Source organism: Suricata suricatta, chromosome 2, assembly GCF_006229205.1.
Source record: "Suricata suricatta isolate VVHF042 chromosome 2, meerkat_22Aug2017_6uvM2_HiC, whole genome shotgun sequence".
NCBI classification, from domain to species: Eukaryota; Metazoa; Chordata; class Mammalia; order Carnivora; family Herpestidae; genus Suricata; species Suricata suricatta.
Window position 1 is genome coordinate 21175004 of NC_043701.1, and position 19488 is coordinate 21194491.

The 19488-nt window shown below is 41.4% G+C and overlaps 1 protein-coding gene across 6 annotated transcripts in view; it reads left to right on the forward strand.

Moving 5' to 3' along the window:
* The window catches only part of LOC115278817, a 172850-nt gene that overhangs the window by 115297 nt on the left and 38065 nt on the right, over positions 1-19488 (forward strand). For all 6 annotated transcript variants that reach the window (XM_029923303.1, XM_029923315.1, XM_029923313.1 and 3 more), the window contains exons 6-7: positions 4159-4299; positions 13939-13998. In XM_029923303.1, coding sequence (XP_029779163.1) covers positions 4159-4299; positions 13939-13998 — 201 coding nt within the window. The remainder of the gene's footprint in view (positions 1-4158; positions 4300-13938; positions 13999-19488) is intronic.

Here is a 19488-nt window from a genome sequence, read left to right on the forward strand (position 1 = left end):
TCTGCAGTTTTTGGATATCACCTTTGGAAGTTAACTTTTCTGTTGGGAGATGTGCCAGATGACACTGTTACCTTGAGAGAGAGGTGGGCGCCGGTGGGGTGCTCGGTGTGCCCGCGGCTTTCCGCCCTTTGCGCCCCAGCCCACGGGGAGGACTGCATGTCTCGCGAGGGGCCAGTGCTCTGCTTCGTCGGTGTGGGTGTACAGCTTCCCGAAGTCGTGCCTTCACTGTCTGTGAATTGTGATAGGATTTCCTAGTCTGTTGTATTCGATCACTTTTTCTTTTTCTTTTTCCTCACTTTTTTTCTCTCTAACACTTCACATAACCTACACCTACCGGACAGGGGTACTTTGACAGGCTCGCGGCATTTTTAGGTGGTGGCCAGGGCACGTGCTTTCCTCCTGGCCATATTCTGCAGTAATGTGCACAGGCCTCTCTTACCTCCTACACACTCCTTCAGACTTGCCTTATTTTTGTTCGTAATGCGCAAAATTCTCTCCTTCCTTTTGTAACTAAGCTTCTGTTTCTGTTTTCCACATACCACTCACTTCTCAGCTTTCTTTCTGTTTGAACTTTGACTTTCCTCTCCTGACCCATAGCCAAGAACCATTTAACCGTTTAAAAACAAATTTTATTATTATTATTATTATTATTATTATTTTTTAGAGAGAGAACATGAGCGGGTGAAGGGCAGAGAGAGGGAGACACAGAATCTGAAGGAGGCTCCAGGCTCTGAGCCATCAGCACAGAGCCCGATGTGGAGCTTGAACCCACGAACTGTGAGATCATGACCTGAGTGAAATCAGACACTTAACCAACTGAGCCACCCATGTGTCCCCCCCCCATTTTTATTTCTAAGTAATCTCTACATGGAGCTCAAATTCAACAATCCCAAGATCAAGAGAGACATGCTCTTCCAACAGAGCCAGCCAGGCACCCCTCATTTTACCATTTTGTATGAAATAGATTCCTGTGTACGATTAGATCCTGCATATTAAATGTAATTTTCAAAAAGTAACACTTACTTTTCATTAATTCCTGTATTTGCTTAGATCCCCATATCCAATTCTTCAGAAACCTAACTTTTCTGATCGTCTGATCTCCCAATTCATGCCCTTGCATGGCCCAGGGATCCCAGAATTCTAGTAATGCGGGAGTCCTCTCTTCCCTGTTGTCTTTGGTTGGTGTCATGGGCTACAGAGAGACATCTGCTGGCGCAAATGTAGTGTCGCGTTGTATTTCTATCCTGACGTCTGTCATATTGTCATTTTTAGGACCTTAAGCTTGTATATTAGAATGCACTGAAGTCATTCACCTAAGTCCCCTAAGCGTTTTGTAGGATTTCTACCTCCGCATACAGTGAACTGAAAAGTATGGGGATCATATCACCCAGTCAAGAAGCTGGTACCTAATGGGAAGAAGGAGCTCCTGGCCAGACTAGACTCCTTCCCGCCCTGTAATCGGGGGCCACAGATTGTTAGTTTAGTAAAACACCTAGTAAGGGGAGATCCATTTAAAACTTTTGGAAATGATAATTCACTCTTCCAGGATAGTTAAGAACTTCAGTTTTACGTGGTCTAGGTTTGCAGGTTGGTTTGCTACAAGAGCAGTACATCTGGTTCTAGTCCTAAGACTAGTGCTGGAAAACAGGAACCTAAAATCTCTTGCTCATTTATTCGGAAGCTCTGATCGGAGGATCATAGTGACTTCCGTGCAGTGCTTACATTAGCACAGTTTTCGTTCTTTTCAGACAGAGCCAACTTTATTTATAATCCTAATTATGTACACCTCAGATTACTCAGTGCAAACCACAGATTTTAAAGATTATATAATGTGCAAAGTGGTTATTTTAAACAAAACTAATATTCATCTATCTTTGAGGAATATTTCTAAGGTTTCATAGCCAATAAATGAGGCAACATGCTCCAGTTTTCTGTCCTTGTTTACTCTTGGTACATAGTCCATGCCTGGGAGCCAGCAAAAAAAAAAAACAACCCACCAAACTTTGTGCATCCGGCCTCTTGACCAGGAGCCCTGAGAGTGTCCAGGAGAGGGGAGTGGAAGCCCTGGCGCTGCCCTCAGGCCACCTCCTAGCAGCTGTCTCTTGTCCCCTCCATTTCACCGGGTGAACTGTCATGGAACAAGATCATACCAGCTTCAGGGAATGGCGGAGAAAGATGTTATTAATGGTGCAAGGGGACGAATTATGGCAGAAATCTAAACAGTATTTGGAAACATCAAATACTGTGTTTGAGTTTAACAGCCCCAGACGAGAAGAACCACACGTATTTTTAAAGTATTTCATACTTGCCTAATTTTTCTGCCCATCTTAATGCCTGTTCTGAGGAAGGGAACCCGAAAAGAAAATAGAAACTGTTTTTCATTTTATTCAGGCACGTAGTTGGTCAGTGGAAGAAGTCATATCAGATAGCCAGGCACTTCTTCTAAAAGCATGAATGGAAGAAACAGAAGTCCATAAACGACAAGATATGAGGCAGAGCGTGTTATGGGTTATGAGTTTTGAACGCCAGTGCCTGGGTCAGGTTACGCTCCTGTCAGGTCGTGAGGTGAGCGAGGTGCCTGCTTCATTGTTAAGTGCACTGTCATTGCCATGTATGAAGCACTCAGCACCCTTAGTCAACTCTTTCCGTTGTGTTTCTTACAGGCAGGGATGGATTTGTTTTGCTCTAGCCTGTATTTTTGGTGACAGTTCGTATGGCAAAGGAAACAATAATGTTAATAGCATTTATTATTTCCTATGTGCTAAGCCTTGGGTGAAGAGCAGGAGAGACTGTACCCCTGCCCTCCCAGTTTCACAGACTGTGCATGTCTTAAGAAGGCTTAGTTAGACTAGCGTGTGAAAGAACTCCGTTACCTAGCCCCTGTTGGGAAGCAGCGCTAGCCAGTCTCCTCAGAACCATGTGCTAGTTGGCTCTGATAAGGTTGCAGCAGTATCAAGCCTTTAAAAAAAAGCTTTCTGTTTTACATTGTCCATTAGCTGTGATAGCCAGAAGGGAAACTACCAGTTATTAAAAGAAAGTGGGATTTAATAATAGAATTAAAAAGTAAGTCAGATTTTTAAAGTTTGGAGCATTGCTTTTTAAAGTAAATATTTGCAATGTACAGTTTACCGTTTAGTCCTCAGGGATAGACTAGTGGAATTATTTTATTTTAGAATTAAAAGTAGCATTCTCTTTTAAAATGTGTATAATCAGAATATCCTGGTATTTTCAGATGTACCCAGTATATCTTGCTATTTCAATAGGAAATGGCCCTTTCAAGGCAGACAGATTCCAAAGGATTTCAGTGTTTGGGGTACGTCTGCATCAATAATTGGAAGAAAATAAATCCAGGACGTCTGATTGAAGAGACAGATAAATATATATCTATAACCAATTTTCAGTCTACTACCTTAATGGGAAGAAACAATAGCATGAGTAATCAAAAATTTCCTTTTCATGATAACTTATTATCTTGTTTCATTTTTGCTCCGGAGTTCTTTGTTTTCTGGAGACTAGAGGAACCGGCAGTGAATTTAGAAGTGGCTCAGTATGTATTTGTGGAAGCGAGGACTATCCCTATAACTTAAAATATGTTACAGATACTGCCAGGTGTTAGAATTAATGCATTGGGAGTTTAGCACATTTCCTGTTTGTTTGCCTCTTCCTAAAACTGTGAGTGTCCAGGACAAAGCAGGAAGTTAATGAGCATCTTCTTGAGGAGCTCTCCTGGCCACCCCCCCCCCCATTCCCATCTTTTTAGTTTTTTTCTCTTTTTAAATTTTTTTTTAATGTTTTATTTATTTTTGAGAGAGAAAGAGAGAGAGAGAGGGAGAGAGAGACAACGTGAGCAGGGCAGGGTCAGAGAGAAAGGAAGACACAATTCAAAGACAGGCTCCAGGCTCTGAGCTTCAGTCAGCACAGAGCTCGATGCGGGGCACGAACCCACAAACCACGAGATTATGACCTGAGCCAAAGTCAGACACTTAACTGCCTGAGCCACCCAGACACCTATTTTTCTCTCTTTTAAAATGAAATTAGTGTAGGATTAAGAGCAAAGTATGTGAAGGGGAAAGTAAGTTGCAAAATAAATTTAAACTTGTGAATTTGGAATTGAAAGGTAGGTTAGAGGATCTTTACCTTAACCTTTTCACTTTGCAGACAAGGAAAGTGAGTTTCCCACAGCCCCTGGGGCTTCGCACAGGGCTGCAGAGCGAGTAAGAGAGGAGGAGACTGATCCTGACACAGGAAGGACTTGTTCAGCCGGAAGCTTCGGCGGGATTCGTTCCCGCCTTTATCGAGGTACGGTTGACAGATAATATGGTAAAATAAAGTGTACAACAGTCATTGACGTGTGCCTGGTCAAAGGATTTCTTTCACTTTAACAGTTTTCAAAAGTGGCTATTTAACTCCGCCTCCGTTGTCTTTTATTCTTCAACACACTACTTGAAAAATTTGTGTCTTAGCAGAATGTCCCAGAAGGCAGAGCCTACTCATATATATACCCAGTGCTGGTTTTTTCCACGCGGCTACATTGGGGGCAGCCTGACATGTGCACAGACAGACAGGAAGAGAGAAACCCAGTTGTTGCCTCAGTGACTATGAAGCTTCTGTGGGAAAATGTGTAAACCTGGAGCCACTTCCTTTTCTAACAGTGGTTGCTCCCTGGGAGGTTCCGTGTCTCTCTCAGCTGTGTGGCCCCCTATTCAACCTGGAAAACAATGCCCCTAATTCCTGTGTTCTAGGGAGGTGTCTGGCAGGTCCCCTCAATAAACAAAGTTCTCCTGTGTAGAAGGTTCTTATCCAGATTATTCTTTACTGGTATAGAAACATCTGGATGACTGTCTTAAACATGCTTGCTCTTGGACCCAAGTAATGAAACAGAGGAGAGGGGCAGCAAAATGAGCATCACCATCAAAAAAAGTCCCGATATGTAATACCACGAGTAAAAAGTGTCACATTCTATCCAGAAGCTGTATCTTTCTTAGAAACTGCTCAACTAGATTGGTACATACTTGAATCATCTTTTTTTTTTTTTAACTAGAGAAAATGTACCCTAACCCATGTGAAAAGTATTGGTTTTAGACACAATGAATACCTTTTAGAAATAATCAGTATAGTCTGACCTAGAAAAGAAGTAACTTTAATGTACATAAAAATAACGTAAAATTATTATAGTGATAAATAATAAAATCCTGTTTCTGGCTTTTGCTGTGGCTTTGACACAGGGGTGCACACAGTCACTATTTCAATTAGAAATTTTATTTTGACAGAACTCTACCTTATATGTATTTTTAAAAAGGGTTAAATTCCCTTACCTTTTTTCTTAGTTCTATTTATTTGTTTGTTTGTTTATTTAATTTTTAAGTAATCTTCTACACCCAGTTTGGGGCCTGGCCTGAATCCACACACCCCAGATCAAGAGTCCTATGCTCTTCCCACTGAGCCAGACAGACACCCCCTACCATTGTCTTACTTTTTTCTTTTTAAGTGTATTTATTTTGAGAGGTGGAGGGGCAGAGAGAGGGGGAGAGAGAATCCCAAGCAGGCTCTGCACTGACAACTCGGGGTTCGATCTCACATCCTGTGAGATCTTGATCCAAGCCAAAATCAAGAGTTGGTCCCTTCACCCTCTGAGCCACCCAGGTGACCCTGTTGTCTTACTTTTAATAGACTTCTTAAAGGATGTATTATAAACAGAGTGTGGAAAGCATTGTCACAATATACTTAAGCCTCAGATTTTATCTTAGTTCAGAGTATTGCACTGCATTTTGAAAGAATCCTGAATGGGGCGCCTGGGTGGCTCAGTCAGTTAAGCGTCCGGCTTCGGCTCAGGTCATGATCTCATGGTTCATGGGTTTGAGCCCCACATCAAGCTCTGTGCTGACAGCTAGCTCAGAGCCTGGAGCCTGTCTTCGGACTCTGTGTTTCCCTCTCTCTCTCTCTGACCTTCCTCTACTCACACTCTCTCTCTCAAAAATAAGAATAAAACATAAAAAAAATTTAAAGGGGCAATAGCTTTAAAAAAAAAAAGAATTCTGAATTACTTGAATAATTGAATTCTCCACCTACAGTGCATCATCATGTCTTAATTTTTTTATAATCATTTTTAAGTTTGAAAGATAAATATGTTTGGCCACAAGACATTTTTATGAGGAAAGCTTCAAATTATGTGGCCAAGGCGGGGGGGTCAGATGAAGACCTAAATATGATTCCTCTTTGGTTCCGGGATTTATTTGCATGGGCCATTTGAATTCCGATGGTATAAGAAGAGGAATAGTGCTTACTTCCTCCTGCTTTCAGTGAGGAGAGGCACGTTGTGTTTGCTCAGCACATAGACAGTGCTGTGTTGGTTTCTTACTCGTGGACCTGGCAGCTAGGAACGCTGACCATCTTACCAAGAAAAGTGTTGAGTTTTATTTATTTTACTGTCTGTCTAGGCTCTGCGTATATGGCTTACTATATAACCTAAAGGCAAGGGTGGGTAGACTGGAGGAAAAAGAGAGCTTTGGTACATAATCCTTTCATATTTTTCTGAAAGACAATGGTGCACCTGTCACCGTGTATATTATACCTGCGATTATCTCTGGATCTTGTTCGAAACCAGTGAGGAGAATAACACAAGTGGATGCAAAGAAAGAAGCACCCCTCCGAGCTCTGGGTAACCCAGACTGTAACACGAGGGCTGCTGGCTGCCCACTGGTTTGTGGAGATAAGACACGGAAGGGATTTGTTAAAAGTGATTGGCTAGAGGCGCCCGGGTGGCTCCATCGGGTTAAGCATCTGGCTTCATCTCAGGTCATGATCTCATGGTTCATGGGTTCAAGCCTCATGTCAGGCTCTGTGCTTACAGCTCAGAGCCTACAGCCTGCTTCAGATCCTGTGTCTCCTCTTCCCTCTGCCTCTCCCCACCCCGTCAAGTATAAATAAACATTAAAAAAACAAAAACAAAAAACGATTGGCTAATAGGAAAGGTTAGGCAGAGAATGAATGCTTTTTAACTTTAAATAACTAAGAGTTCAATTCATTACCGAAAAGTAGGGACACACTCAATTGCATTTTTACATGTTTTATAGGGAGGGAAAGAAGAGATGGAGTTTGAACTAAATTGTGGACAAGCGTGTTCAGAGGCATTGGGGTATCAGGAGGCTAACTCTATGTGGCGTAGATGGTGGGCTTGAACCGCAGGAGAAAGGAGGAGGCCGGCAAAGCCACAGCAGTAGTGTTACTACCATAAGTTTGCCTTTGGCGTGTGTTTATTCCCTGCTTCCTCCCCAGCATCACAGACTTACCTCAATTAGGGATGGTTGTGGAATGAACTGGCAAGGAGCCTGCTTCAGATCCTGTACAACTGAGAGTGAAGACTCTGGACCCAGACTTCTGGGTTGAGATATGGCTCTGCCTCAAAAGCAAATGACTTAATTCTCACACTCTACATGGATACTGTTGGTATGTATCTTTGATGCTTGGGAGCATCAAAGGGATTAATGACATGTAAAGTGCTTACAACACTGTTAGGTGCATAATAAGCTATTTTTATACTCTATGAGCTTATTTAATATTTTTAAATAATTTCATCCTCTCTCCATGGCCTCTGCCTAGGGAGAATAGACACTAAACTGATGAATGAGTGAATAATGACTTGAATGGTATCTTTACAATTGTTGATTAGTAATGTGAACGCATCTCCCTTTGTGGGTCACTTTCCAAGATGAGGCCGTGTAAGCACAGCACCGATTAAATTAAATCCGGTGCATGTGTCTGTCCCACCCCTTTTCAAACATGATCTTTAATCTCCTTTCCTCATAAACCATTTTCTTTCCTAGGACAGAAAGGATTATGTTCCTGGAAAAGTAACACATAACACACACGTAAAAGTAACAATTATTTTATGAAACAGTAGTTACACTAAGTGGGAAAAATTCTTTTCTATTTTATTCTGTTCTGTTTTATGTTTATAAAAATGCTGCTTATAATGCATCTAACTTATTTTACAACCCACTAATGGGTCCCCCTGCAATTTGAAGAGCCCTGCATCCGACCAGTTTGACTCTTGTCCAGAACCAAAGGGGGATTGTAACCAATATTCTCTTCCTTTTCATTTTCTTTCCATACTTGCCCAATAATGGAACTGGAACTCACCAGCTTTAGACACACACACAGTCACAGTCACACACACCCAAAAATGCCGTCAATCTATTCAGTAAGTTCTCATTTTGTGTGGTCATAAGAAAGGGCCTTAAATATTGAATTTCAGATGTCCTTTTAGCACATTTATAACATTAAAAAGGCATGTAGCTTGGGACACCTGGCTGACTCAGTTGGTGGAGTGTGCAACTCTTGATCTCAGGGTTGTGAGTTCGAGTCCCTACACTGGGCAGAGAGCTTACTTGAAAAAAATAGGATGGAGCTCATATCACTGTAAGAAAAGGTCCAGTAATCATTGTCAGGAGACTTAAGGTTAGGTATGATAGCAGTAACAGATGTATCAGATGGTTACAGTATACATTTCATTTCAGGTATGGGGTATCACAGATACCTTATGAGTGAAGGAAGTTTCTGTGGCGGGATCTGCACACTGTCACTAACAGCATCATTCCTGAGGGAACAGTCGCACCAGTGCTGAATCCCAACCTAGACACGTTTGGGGAGCCGAGCCAGGTATTTGAGGACTCTTTACTGTCCTTATTTCTCTTAACCATGCTTTTTGTTCCTGGAAAGTGGTTGGCTATTTTAAAATAATCTGAGTACTACTAGAGTGCTTCCATAATTATTTTTAACAATAAATTAAAATGAAAATCATAGGAAAAGTCACAGTACTTTGAAATGAGAAATATGGCTAATCATGGATTTTGAAACGACAAGTCACTTTTATCCCTTACATGTATGTGAATGTTGAGGACACTGTCTTAGACACAGAGTTTGCTACTTTTAAACACAGTGTTTATTCTGGGGTAACAGAACATTGAAGGCTCCCCCCGACCCCGCCGATTGAAGGTAGTGGTCCCAGATGACTCTGGCCATTTTCTCACATGAACACTGGAAATGTTTTGTCTTTGCCTGATGAGACATGTTAGCCTTTTAAAATAAGACTGGGGAGCAGCAGCCAGAAAATGCTTAAAAATAGAAAAGGCTATCATGTTTTCCTGTTAGCAGAATATACGAAGCATTGGCTTTTCATGAAGGCATTTCTGTCTTTGTTCTCTGTGTTGATCTGGTATTACACTTTTTAAAATGATGACCTCGCAACACTTTAAATCCATTTTCATATTAAATCTCAGGGTAGTGGTTTTTTGTTTTTGTTTTTTGTTGGCTTGAGTTTTATACTATATAGTCTGACCTTACGGTACCATAAGCAAGCAAATGGTCACTGGTGGAAGTAGAATCAGGGCAGGGGGTCTTATGTGTCCTGATGATGTTCTTATTTAAAATGCATTATCTTGGGGCACCTGGGTGGCTCTGTCAGTTAAGCATCCGACTTCAGCTCAGGTCGTGATCTCATGGTTCGTGGGTTTGAGCCCTGTGTCAGGCTCTGTGCTGACAGCTAGAGCCTGGAGCCTGCCTTGGATTCTGTCTCTGTCTCCCTGCCCCTCCCCTGCTCACTCTCTGCCTCTTTCTGTCTCTCTCAAAAATAAACATTTTTTTTAAAAAGTTTAAAAAATAAAATATAATGCATTATCTTGACAAGATTTTGTGTTTATAAAATGACCTTGAACTTGCAAATATGTTAAGGATATTGTCGCTGAAGAGATACAAATAGAGACCATAATTTTTGTGAGGGTCCACATAAGCCAAATATAACATAGAATTACTGAGTTTAGTGTAGTAACCAGCATTTGAAATATGATTTGATGTTTAAAAAATTGTGCCCAACTTTGAGACACAAAGGCATACATAGAATAAAATAAAGTATGAATTTTAAGAAGGCACCAAGATATGAGAAGAGATAACATAGAGCCCTTGGGGGCTGGCAGTGTTGCCTCAGTAGCCTCCTTGGGGGGTGGGGGGCTAATGAGTAAGTGGGCCCAAAAAGCCCCCAAAGAGGAACTTTGGACCCTTAAGTCCACCACATCTACTAAGGACATTGCGCTTTCATCTGGTGCACATGGGGGCTTTCTCCTGAGATTGCATTTGGTGAAATAAAAGTAGTTGCAGTGCTCACATCTAGTTTGAGAACCACTGTCCTCACAGATCCAGAATTTCCTGTTGGGCAGAATACTTGGAACACCAGATACACCAGACCAGCTCATACTAAAGAGTAAAGGTATAAGGTCAGCTTCCTTATTGTCAGCTACTGATGTGCCTGGTCATCGTGACACACAGAGGTAGGAGCGAGCCCTGGAGAACTTAGTTCTAAATGTTCTGTTTTCTGAGTTGGGATCCCCATATCCAGAATGTTTTCTTAGGAACTTTATATGTATTGGAGGAAAAGGTAAGACCCTTTTTATTAAAGTAAATCATAATTTTCATATTTGTTGGTGATGTTCTAAAAGCATTTATTTTTTTGTTCATGTAATAATGATAGGGTTTCCCCCCAGCACTTTGGACTGAAGTAAATTGGACAAAATGGAGAACAGGTGATTTGAAAACCACTGTAAATATTCTGAAAGTCGTCATAGTGTTAGGTTGGACAAAGAAGGTACTAAGAACAAGAAATATGGAAGTGTGGCATCATTTCAAATACATTTCTCAGTTTCTTTTTTAAAAAATCTTTTTTAAACAATGTATATTTATTTATTTTGAGGGAAGGAGGGGCAGAGAGAGGAGAGAGAGAATCCCAAGCAGGCTCTGCTCTGTCAGTGCAGAGTCCGATGCGGGGCTCGATCTCATGAACTGTGAGATCATGACCTGAGCGGAGATCAAGAGTTGGATACCTAACTGAGCCACCCAGGCACCCTTAAAATAACTTTTATGTGCAGAGGATAAAGGGGGTGGCAGTGGGCACAGGGGGCCACTGCGAAATCAGTTGTAGGGAATGCATTGCTGGCGTTGTTACATGTAGACTCCTGAACTTGTGTATTCATACACTTCTGAAGAAGTTGTTTTTTGGTGAGACTTCTATGGCAGACAAAACTGGTAGAAAGTTCTTGATCTGGTGCTTGGAGCGTAGTAAGCCATCAGCACACATTAGTGTCCTCTCGTCTTCTATTTCTTCCTCTCGTTTTTAGCAGTGTATTTTATTTTGTTTTCCAGTGGCAGCACCTTTTAATGTAATGTTCATTTCAGCTTTGAGCACCGCATTTTTCAGGTTCTGAAGCTCGAGCTTTTCTCTCTTAATAGAGCGAGAGAGGCAGCAGCGGGGAGTGGGTGGAGGTCAGGTGAACCCGGACTGGCTCTCCTTTTCTGGAGAGTTAAAGCCACACATTGTTCCGATGAGGCTTTAGTGTTCTTATTGCTTCTGATTTCAGCAGTAATCAAAGACGAAATAATTAAATAAGAAAGGAAAGTGGCAGCAACTGTAATCAGCTGTTCAGCTTCCATTGTCAGGAAGGCTAGTCCTCAAACTTGAAAGTAGCTAAGAGTTACCTAGAATCTACGTCTCATGCAGATTGCTGGGCTCTACCCCCAGGGATTCTGAGGTCATTCTGATGCCCATGGTCCAAGGACTACGTGCTGAAAACCTCTTAATTCTAGAAAGATCGTCTACACCACTCCTCCATTATCCTTGTTTTCTTTTCTTGGTTGATCATTACTGCAGCACAAAGATCAAATTTCTTTTGAGAATTTTCACTGCTCCTTGGTATCTGAGCCTCCAAACCATGTCTCTGAACTCTTGGCTTAAAAATAATGTGTACCATGCCTATACCAATGTATAACTCTTAGGCAGTCATATAACAGGAAAAACTTTGGCAGTGGTTTGAGATTAATTGTAAATTGCCAGTGTTGACATAATAAATCTTTCTTTCATTGGCATTGTCTGTGAAGCAGTCTCACTGTGGTTTGTTCTCCTCGTGGTTTTCGTAGTGTTAGAGATTCTGCTACAGAAAAACGAACTCTTTCTAGTTTTGAATCACTTGGGAGTTACTCTTTACTCTTTATATAAGAGGCATGCCCTAGAGGGGGCAAATCAGACTTCCACACGCGTTGCCTTCTCCTAGCCAATAGCTTGCTCAGAACTGTGGATATTACAATGTTCAGTTTCATTCATCAAGGGGATTTTCAGGCTGTAGCAGCAAACCGCTTTGAGATTTTGGGTGAACTCTGGGCTTTGGGGGCTTTGCATGAACTCTGCCATAGAGTCAAGCAGGTGCATCTGGCTGTTAGAAGAATTAATGGAGAATCAGGTAAGGATAAATTGGAGAAGGTATTTCTTTTTTTTTCCTTGGGGTGGATTTGAGATTTTAGGAGAATTAGTACTCTCTTTGAGAAGAGCTCAGAACTATTTGTCTTAAGTTATTCCCTCTGAACTGCTTTATAGTGTTACTTAGTTAGTATATCATCCTTTTAATGTGAAATCCACCCTCTTCTAAACGTAGTTTCATTTTCAAACATTAAAGTGAGGATTCCGTTTTACTTTCTGTGCATGGAATTTTTTAAATGAAAGAACTATAGTTGCTAAGATACTAATTACACATAGTTTCCTGGTTTAGAGCTGAAGTCTTATATTTTTAGAAAGTATGCTTTAAAGGTTGGGCAGGGGGAATCGATGGGTTGGCATTTGATTTATGAAACAGTGATGTTGTATGTGTGTCAGACTTCTCCCTGTACTAAAGGACAAAGTTTGAGATAGACCGCTTAATCGATTCTGACATAAGATCCCCCCTCCCCCCTCCCCCATCTCTCCTCTCTCCGTGTTTCCTGGTGGTGGGGTCCACTCAGCTCCTCTGCTTGGGCATGTGGTTTAGTGTGTGTACATTCAGTGCAGTGGCATTTTTCTTGAAAAAGTGACTAAGGCTTCTTGGATGAATTCTCTCTTTGAAAGAGGTGGTAGAATTGCATCAGAAAAGCATTTACAGTAAATGGCTCCCCCCCTTTCCTGTAATGACCGCATGTGAAAGAATGCATTAATTCTTGTTTTGAGGAAATGAGAGTTGTAGAATTCTATGAAAAACTCCCTTTTTATCATTAATTAACCAGATTTGAATGTTAAAAATTCTGAAACCTGAATCTCTTTCTGCTGTGTAAATAAATAAATGTCACAAAAAAAATCACTTCTCATTCCATATTCTTTCTATATGGAGTAACCAATTATCCTGAGTTCAAGAAGAGGAAATAATACTGACTGTGGCACTAGTTAAAGGCATACACCTAACCTAAATTAACTTCTTTGTAGCCATTTTCCCTATTAAATTAGTATATTTCTTAAGTATGCTGCTGATTTGTCCTTCAGGATTGGATTCTCGGTGTGGTAGAACCTGAAAGCTAAAAGGAAACTCCCATAGCTATCTAGCCACGGGTTCTCTTGGGAACAGTACCGCCCCCTAGAGGACATGATAGGAATGAGATGGTGCTTGGTTCTGCAGTGAAGAGCTTTTAATGGATGCGAGTCAGAGATTTTAGGTGTTCCGCCATGGAAAAGACAGGAAGAATTGTCCTTTATGCCCCATGACTTTCAACTGTCATTTTGAATATAAAAATTCATCTATAATTACCTGAGCTTAGACTTAACTTCATTTTATATAAGAGCACAAGATAACTTTTGCATACTTTTAATTTTTTTTTAAGATTTATTTATTTTTGAGAGAGAAAGAGACAGAGTGGGAATGGGGGTTGGGCAGAAAGAGAGGGAGACACAGAATCTGAAGCAGGCTCCAGGCTCTGAGCTGTCAGCACAGAGCCCGACGTGGGGCTCCAACTCAGGAGTTGTGAGATCATGACCTGAGCCCATCATACGCTTAACTGATTGAGCCACCCAGGTGTCCCTGCATATTTTTAATATACACAGAGTATACTCATTTTCATCCTTTGGCCCACTCATACCTCTCCTGTTTTGTTTTCCAGTATTCTTACGGTGGAAGGCTTCTGAGTGGGCTCCTCTGACTCCAAGCTGTTTCTTTATGAGTAAGTTCTAAGCATTTCATTACATGGTTAATTGGACCTAGAAATTATTTATGTATTATTTACATACTGTATATGTAGTATTTTATTATAAATTGTCTTTTACTTTCTCCCTTTGTATTACATTTAGGGCATTATATTGAAGTTTTAAAGATTATATGCATACTAGTTACTATTTAGTAATGAATTTTATTTCAGAATAGTAAATAGGGCATTTCAGAATTTTTGGTTCTAAAAACAGGGCTTTGGGACCTAGTAGGGTTTTGGACCAACAGCCTGTCACCTCTCTTGTTGCAGGAAGGACGGTATGTACGAAAGTCACCCAGGCAGGTGGGGAGTTTATCTTCTCTGTGAACTCCCCCAGGGAAGGTCGCCCATGTAGCTCATTAACATGTGTTAGTATCTTGAAGTCTTCATACTAAGCTAGTTCTTCCTTCGTAATACTTTCCGGGAGTCTTCATTATGTCACTGGGAAAACACGACCTTTGGTTTTCCGTCCTTCTGTAGGAAAGGACAGACAGGTACTGAGAGAAGCTTACAGGTCCTTCCGCAGGCCCGAGGAGGAGCTAGAAACAGCCTCAGCTTTCTGGCCCAGAGGGCCGTGATCTCCTTGTCTCCTTCCCGTGAACACAGTCTAGTGTGCGACTTCAGTTTCTGACTGTGCCCTAAGTCTAGTACGTCGTGGCTGATGTACTGCCAGTGTGGTAGACTTAAGTCACCGGCATCACAGGTGTGAGGTTATGTCCCCGGGCACGTGCCCGTGATGTTCACGCAGACTTCTTGTTGGGGACCACACTTACAATTTGGTAGATCTTTTTCTTGGATCGTTAGTCCTTGTGCTGTTTCATTGTCGTCGTTTTTCTTGTTATGTTGACGTGATGTAATTATTGCTTCTCAATATTTCTAGGGACGCTAGGGACACTAATAACTAATAAAGTTGTCTTTTGAGTTCTTTATAAAGTATCTTCACTCCCTTGAATTTTCTATTTCTTCCAGGGTCTCTCTATTGTTTATCTTAGTTTTCCACTTTGCGCTGCAGACTTTTTAAAATGTGTTTCTGCCCTTGACACTCCGTTCACAAAGACGAGATGGCATGAAGGCTGAGTGGGGCTCTGCAGGTGGGCACATCTTGCCCCGGCAGCCTCCCTCTGGCGGCACAGAGCCCGCCTTCACGTCAGGAGCCACCAAGCGTCAGAGTAAAGAGGGCTTGACTTTGGGGTTCTCAGAGCCACACTCGCGGTTTAGTCCTCATCAGACATTTTGTTTCGTTTCTTTAGAGAATTAATTTTTCATTTTGAGTTTCTGCCCGGGGGGCCTATACGTTTTGTTGTTTCTGATGAACTGGAATTAGGCATAGAAGGAATGATTGTTGATTCCAGACTTTTCCATTTGTCTTCTCCTTTCTCCTGTTCTTGTTGTTTCTTTCCCATATTGTATTTGCTTTTTTCTTTTCTTTTTTTTTTTTAAAGTTTATTCATTTATTTGGAGAGTGAGTAAGAGAATGAGCAGGAGAGGAGCAGAGAGAGGTGGAGAGTGAGAATCCCAAGCAGGCTCCAAGCTGTCAGCACCCAGAGCTCAGCATGGGGCTCCAGCTCCTGACCGTGAGATCATGAACTGAACCAAAATCGAGTTCAGTGGTAAACTGACTGAAATACCCAGGTGCCCCGTTCTTGCTTTTTCTGAGTCCAGAGCTTCTTTGGGCGTTCACTGGGGAAGCCGGTTCTCCCCTTCTCAGCAGCCGCCCTCTGAGAACTCTTTGGTCAGGAAGCTGCCTCTGCTCAGCTTTCTTACTCAGTACTTCTCTGTCATTTTCTGACTTCGCGACATTTATTGAAATCCCTCAGGCCCCTGATAGTCTTTTTATTACTGTGGGTGTATATAATGTTTTGTTTATAACCGTAGTGGGAGCTTTCATGTGCCCTGACCACCATTTTGAAATGGCGTCTTAGTACAGGGTACTACAACAAAGTACTGTAGACTGGATGGCTCACAAACAACAGAAGCTTGTTCCTCACAGTTCTGGGGGCCAGCTCATAGACAGCTGCCTCCTTGCTGTGACCTCCTGTGGTGGAAGGGGTGAGAGAGCCCTGTGGGATCTCCTTTGTAGCATAGGAATCCCGTTTCTCAAAGCTCCACCCTCATGGCCTAAACACCTCCCAGAGGCCCCACCTCTGAAGACCATCAGATTAGTATTTTGATTTAGGAATTTTGGGGCAGACACAAACAGTCAGTCCATAACAAATGGAAAGGTCTTTCATTTGTTGATTTGTCCGAAGTATGTCTGAAGATGGGGCGCCTGAGTGACTCAGTCCATTACGCATCCAACTCCATCTCAGATCAGGTGTCGATCTCAGGGTCCTTAGTTCAAGCCCTGGTTAGTCTCCACCCTGGGTGTGAAGCCTACTTAAAAAAAGAAAAGAAAAGAAATGTATCTGAAGAATTAAGTTAGCCCCGGTAAAGATTTGTTGGGAGCACAGGAACTGCAGGGAGTATTGGGTCTGGGGAAACTACTTCTTAGAATAATTTGACTGCGAAGGAACAATGAGCTGATGTTATTATACAGATATGCTTTCCAGCCGTGGAGGCTGTCCCCATTAATCACAGAGCCCTCTCTGAGGCTCTTCTGGCTCTATTGCTAGGAGAAAAAATGCGTCTTGTCAAATATCAAACTTTGTCATTAAAAAAAAAAATCTATAAATGTGGTAGTTGTTCTTGATCGTAAAACAAATATAAATATGGATATGCTTACTTTCAAATGTCTTCTCTGCCCTTTGGCTTAGGAGTTCCCAAGAGAATCTCTTACTCCTTCATTTCTAGAACTTCTATTCTTTAGGAGATAGACCCTCCTAGTACTTCTCCCCCTTCTTGTAAGAAGCATCTCATAGTCTTCCTTCCCATTTCCTTTGTGGAAAAAAAAATTACAAATTCTTACTGATCATTCCTTTCTTCTGTTTGTTGTGTAGTGTCTGCAAATGCATAGTAGAAACAATAAAGATGGGAAAAATTAGATGTTTTCTAATTAGTTCTTTAACTTCCCTGACACAAGTGGTGTCCATTTGTATCTTAGAAGAAACTCTGAATTGATGTTTCCAATTTTACCATTCCCTCATTTTTCTTGGGAAAAAAATAGCCATTTTCTTGTGAAAAATCCTGGAGATCTTCCTCAGAGGTCCTCCATAGTTGGGGATAGTGGCCCCAACATAACAGAACCTGAAGCAGAATCTTCTCAGGACTCGCCTGATCTCTGGACTAGTACCAGGACCCCCAAATCTGCCTCTGGCGTTGGCAGTGTAGTAGAGTTAGATACTAATTATTCTTTATATAGTGGCATAGAGGCAATTGAAGATAGTAAGGGTCCGTCCTTATGGGAAAACAGTAAGTTGTTTAGCTTAGAGCCTTTGGGACAGTCCTAAAGCAGGTCCCCTGAGGCCATGCCCCTGGAAACAGATACGGAGAATATGGAAATATCTTGAGCTCCTGGGTAGGCAGGACATGCTTGTAATTTTACTTCCAGTCTTGGCCGGAATGAGTATCATCAGCCTGTTCTATGTAACTTTCTTCCCAAATTTACTTTCTTTTATCTATCCCCCTTAACCTGCTGGCAGTGAAGAAGGTGTTGAATAAGTTTGTATACTGAAAAATGATGAACCTAAAATGAACATTCTGTGAGCATTTAGAACACTCTTACTTTGGTTTCTGGAACCTCGAATATTGATTGGCTATTAACTGTTGGATGAGAGGAAACCCAGAAAATTCCTTCTTTTTTTCTTTAGAGAAAAATATCTTGTATAGGTGGTCCCAAAGAAATGAGACAGCCATGATAGTTGTCAAACTGGTTTTCTCTTACTGAGAGTAGTTCAGGTGCAGCCTTCCTTTGGTGGGGCCAAGGGATACAAATCAAACTCCATTCTTCAGGGGGACTTGGGGATATGAAGACATTTAGGGAGCCCTCCCAACCCTCCTTTTGAATAGATGTAAAATTTACATGTGGTAAAACACACTGATGTCTGGTGTACTCCTGTAACCAAACCAAAGTTAACGTACAGAACGCTTCTACCCTCTGGGTTCTCGCATGTCCCCAAGGCCCTCTCCACCCCCGTTGACAAATGCTTTCTGATTTCTGTCATGATAGAATTTTTTTCTCCTGTTCTTGACCTTTATATGGACTCCACATGTGCTTTTTCAAGGTTGGCCTCTCACTCCAGTTTTATGTTGTTGTGTGTATCAGGGGGGTTCATTCTTTATTGCTGGGTGGTATCCTGTCATATGAATATGCCCAATGTGTCACTCCATTTTCCTATTGATAGACAGTTGGGTCGTCTTCATCTTTTTGGCTCTTAGGAACCTGAAGCTGCTGTGAGCAGCTCCCTGACATCCCTTCGTCGATCTGGGCTTCACTGCTGGGCCCTACCGTGCATGTGTGTCTTCATGAGAAACTTCCAAGCAGCTTCACAGAGCAGTCGTGCCATTTATAGCCCAGGCAGCAGCTGATGAGCGTTCCTGGTGCTCCACTTCCTATATTGTTGGTTTTTCTGACTGTAGTCATTCTTCTGGATACGAAGAGGTTTCTTAGTGTGGCTTTTAATTTGTATTTCCTTGACAACTAACATGATCTTATTGGATATTTGTTGATCTCCCCTTTTGGAGTATCTGTTTAATATTCTACCCATCTTTAAAAAAGTTTTTGAGGAGGCCATTTTTATTTTGTACTGTGTGTCTTACTATTATTGATTGGTAGGAGACTTTATATATATAAAATCTGGGGATATATAGATGGGTATTATATATACATGTATCAGAAAACTGTGATGCAGATATATTCTTCCAGTCTGTGGCTTACTTTTCATTTTCTTAAGGATGTCTTAAGGTAGAGGGGAAGGTTCATTTTTTTGCACACTTCTTGAGTTGTTCCCTATGATTTGTTGAAAAGACTTTCCTTTTCCTCATTGAATTGGTTTGGCGCCTTTGTTGAAAATCATTTGTCCATATATGTGTCGGTCTGTTTCAGAGGAACCTGAAGAATGTTTGCCTAGACCACGTGTGGCAGGCACTTAAGTCTAGGAAATGTGTTCACATTGGTCAGCTTTAATAAGCCTCAAGTGGTTGGCAGCCTTAAACTTCTGTATCATGGAACATTTGCATTAAAGGTCACTGACAGACACATATGTATGGAAGCTGAGGCTTCCAGAAATTCCCAGTGTTCCCACATTAAATCTAATGCTCTTATCTGCAAAGAAATAATACCACCAACTCTGTGAGATCCAGCCTCAGACTACAGGCAACTTGGCAGAGAACCAAATAGTAATTTTTCTTATTTGAAAACTGGATATGCATGAATTCAATATGACTGATTTAGAACTCATTATAGTTAAGTGTGGGTCAAACTAAAAAAATATTACTCTTAGGAAGGAAATTTTTCATAATGTAAAGAAGCTTGTGAAGAAAAATTTGTTTTAATATATTGTGCACATCATGTGCAAAAAAATAGATCTG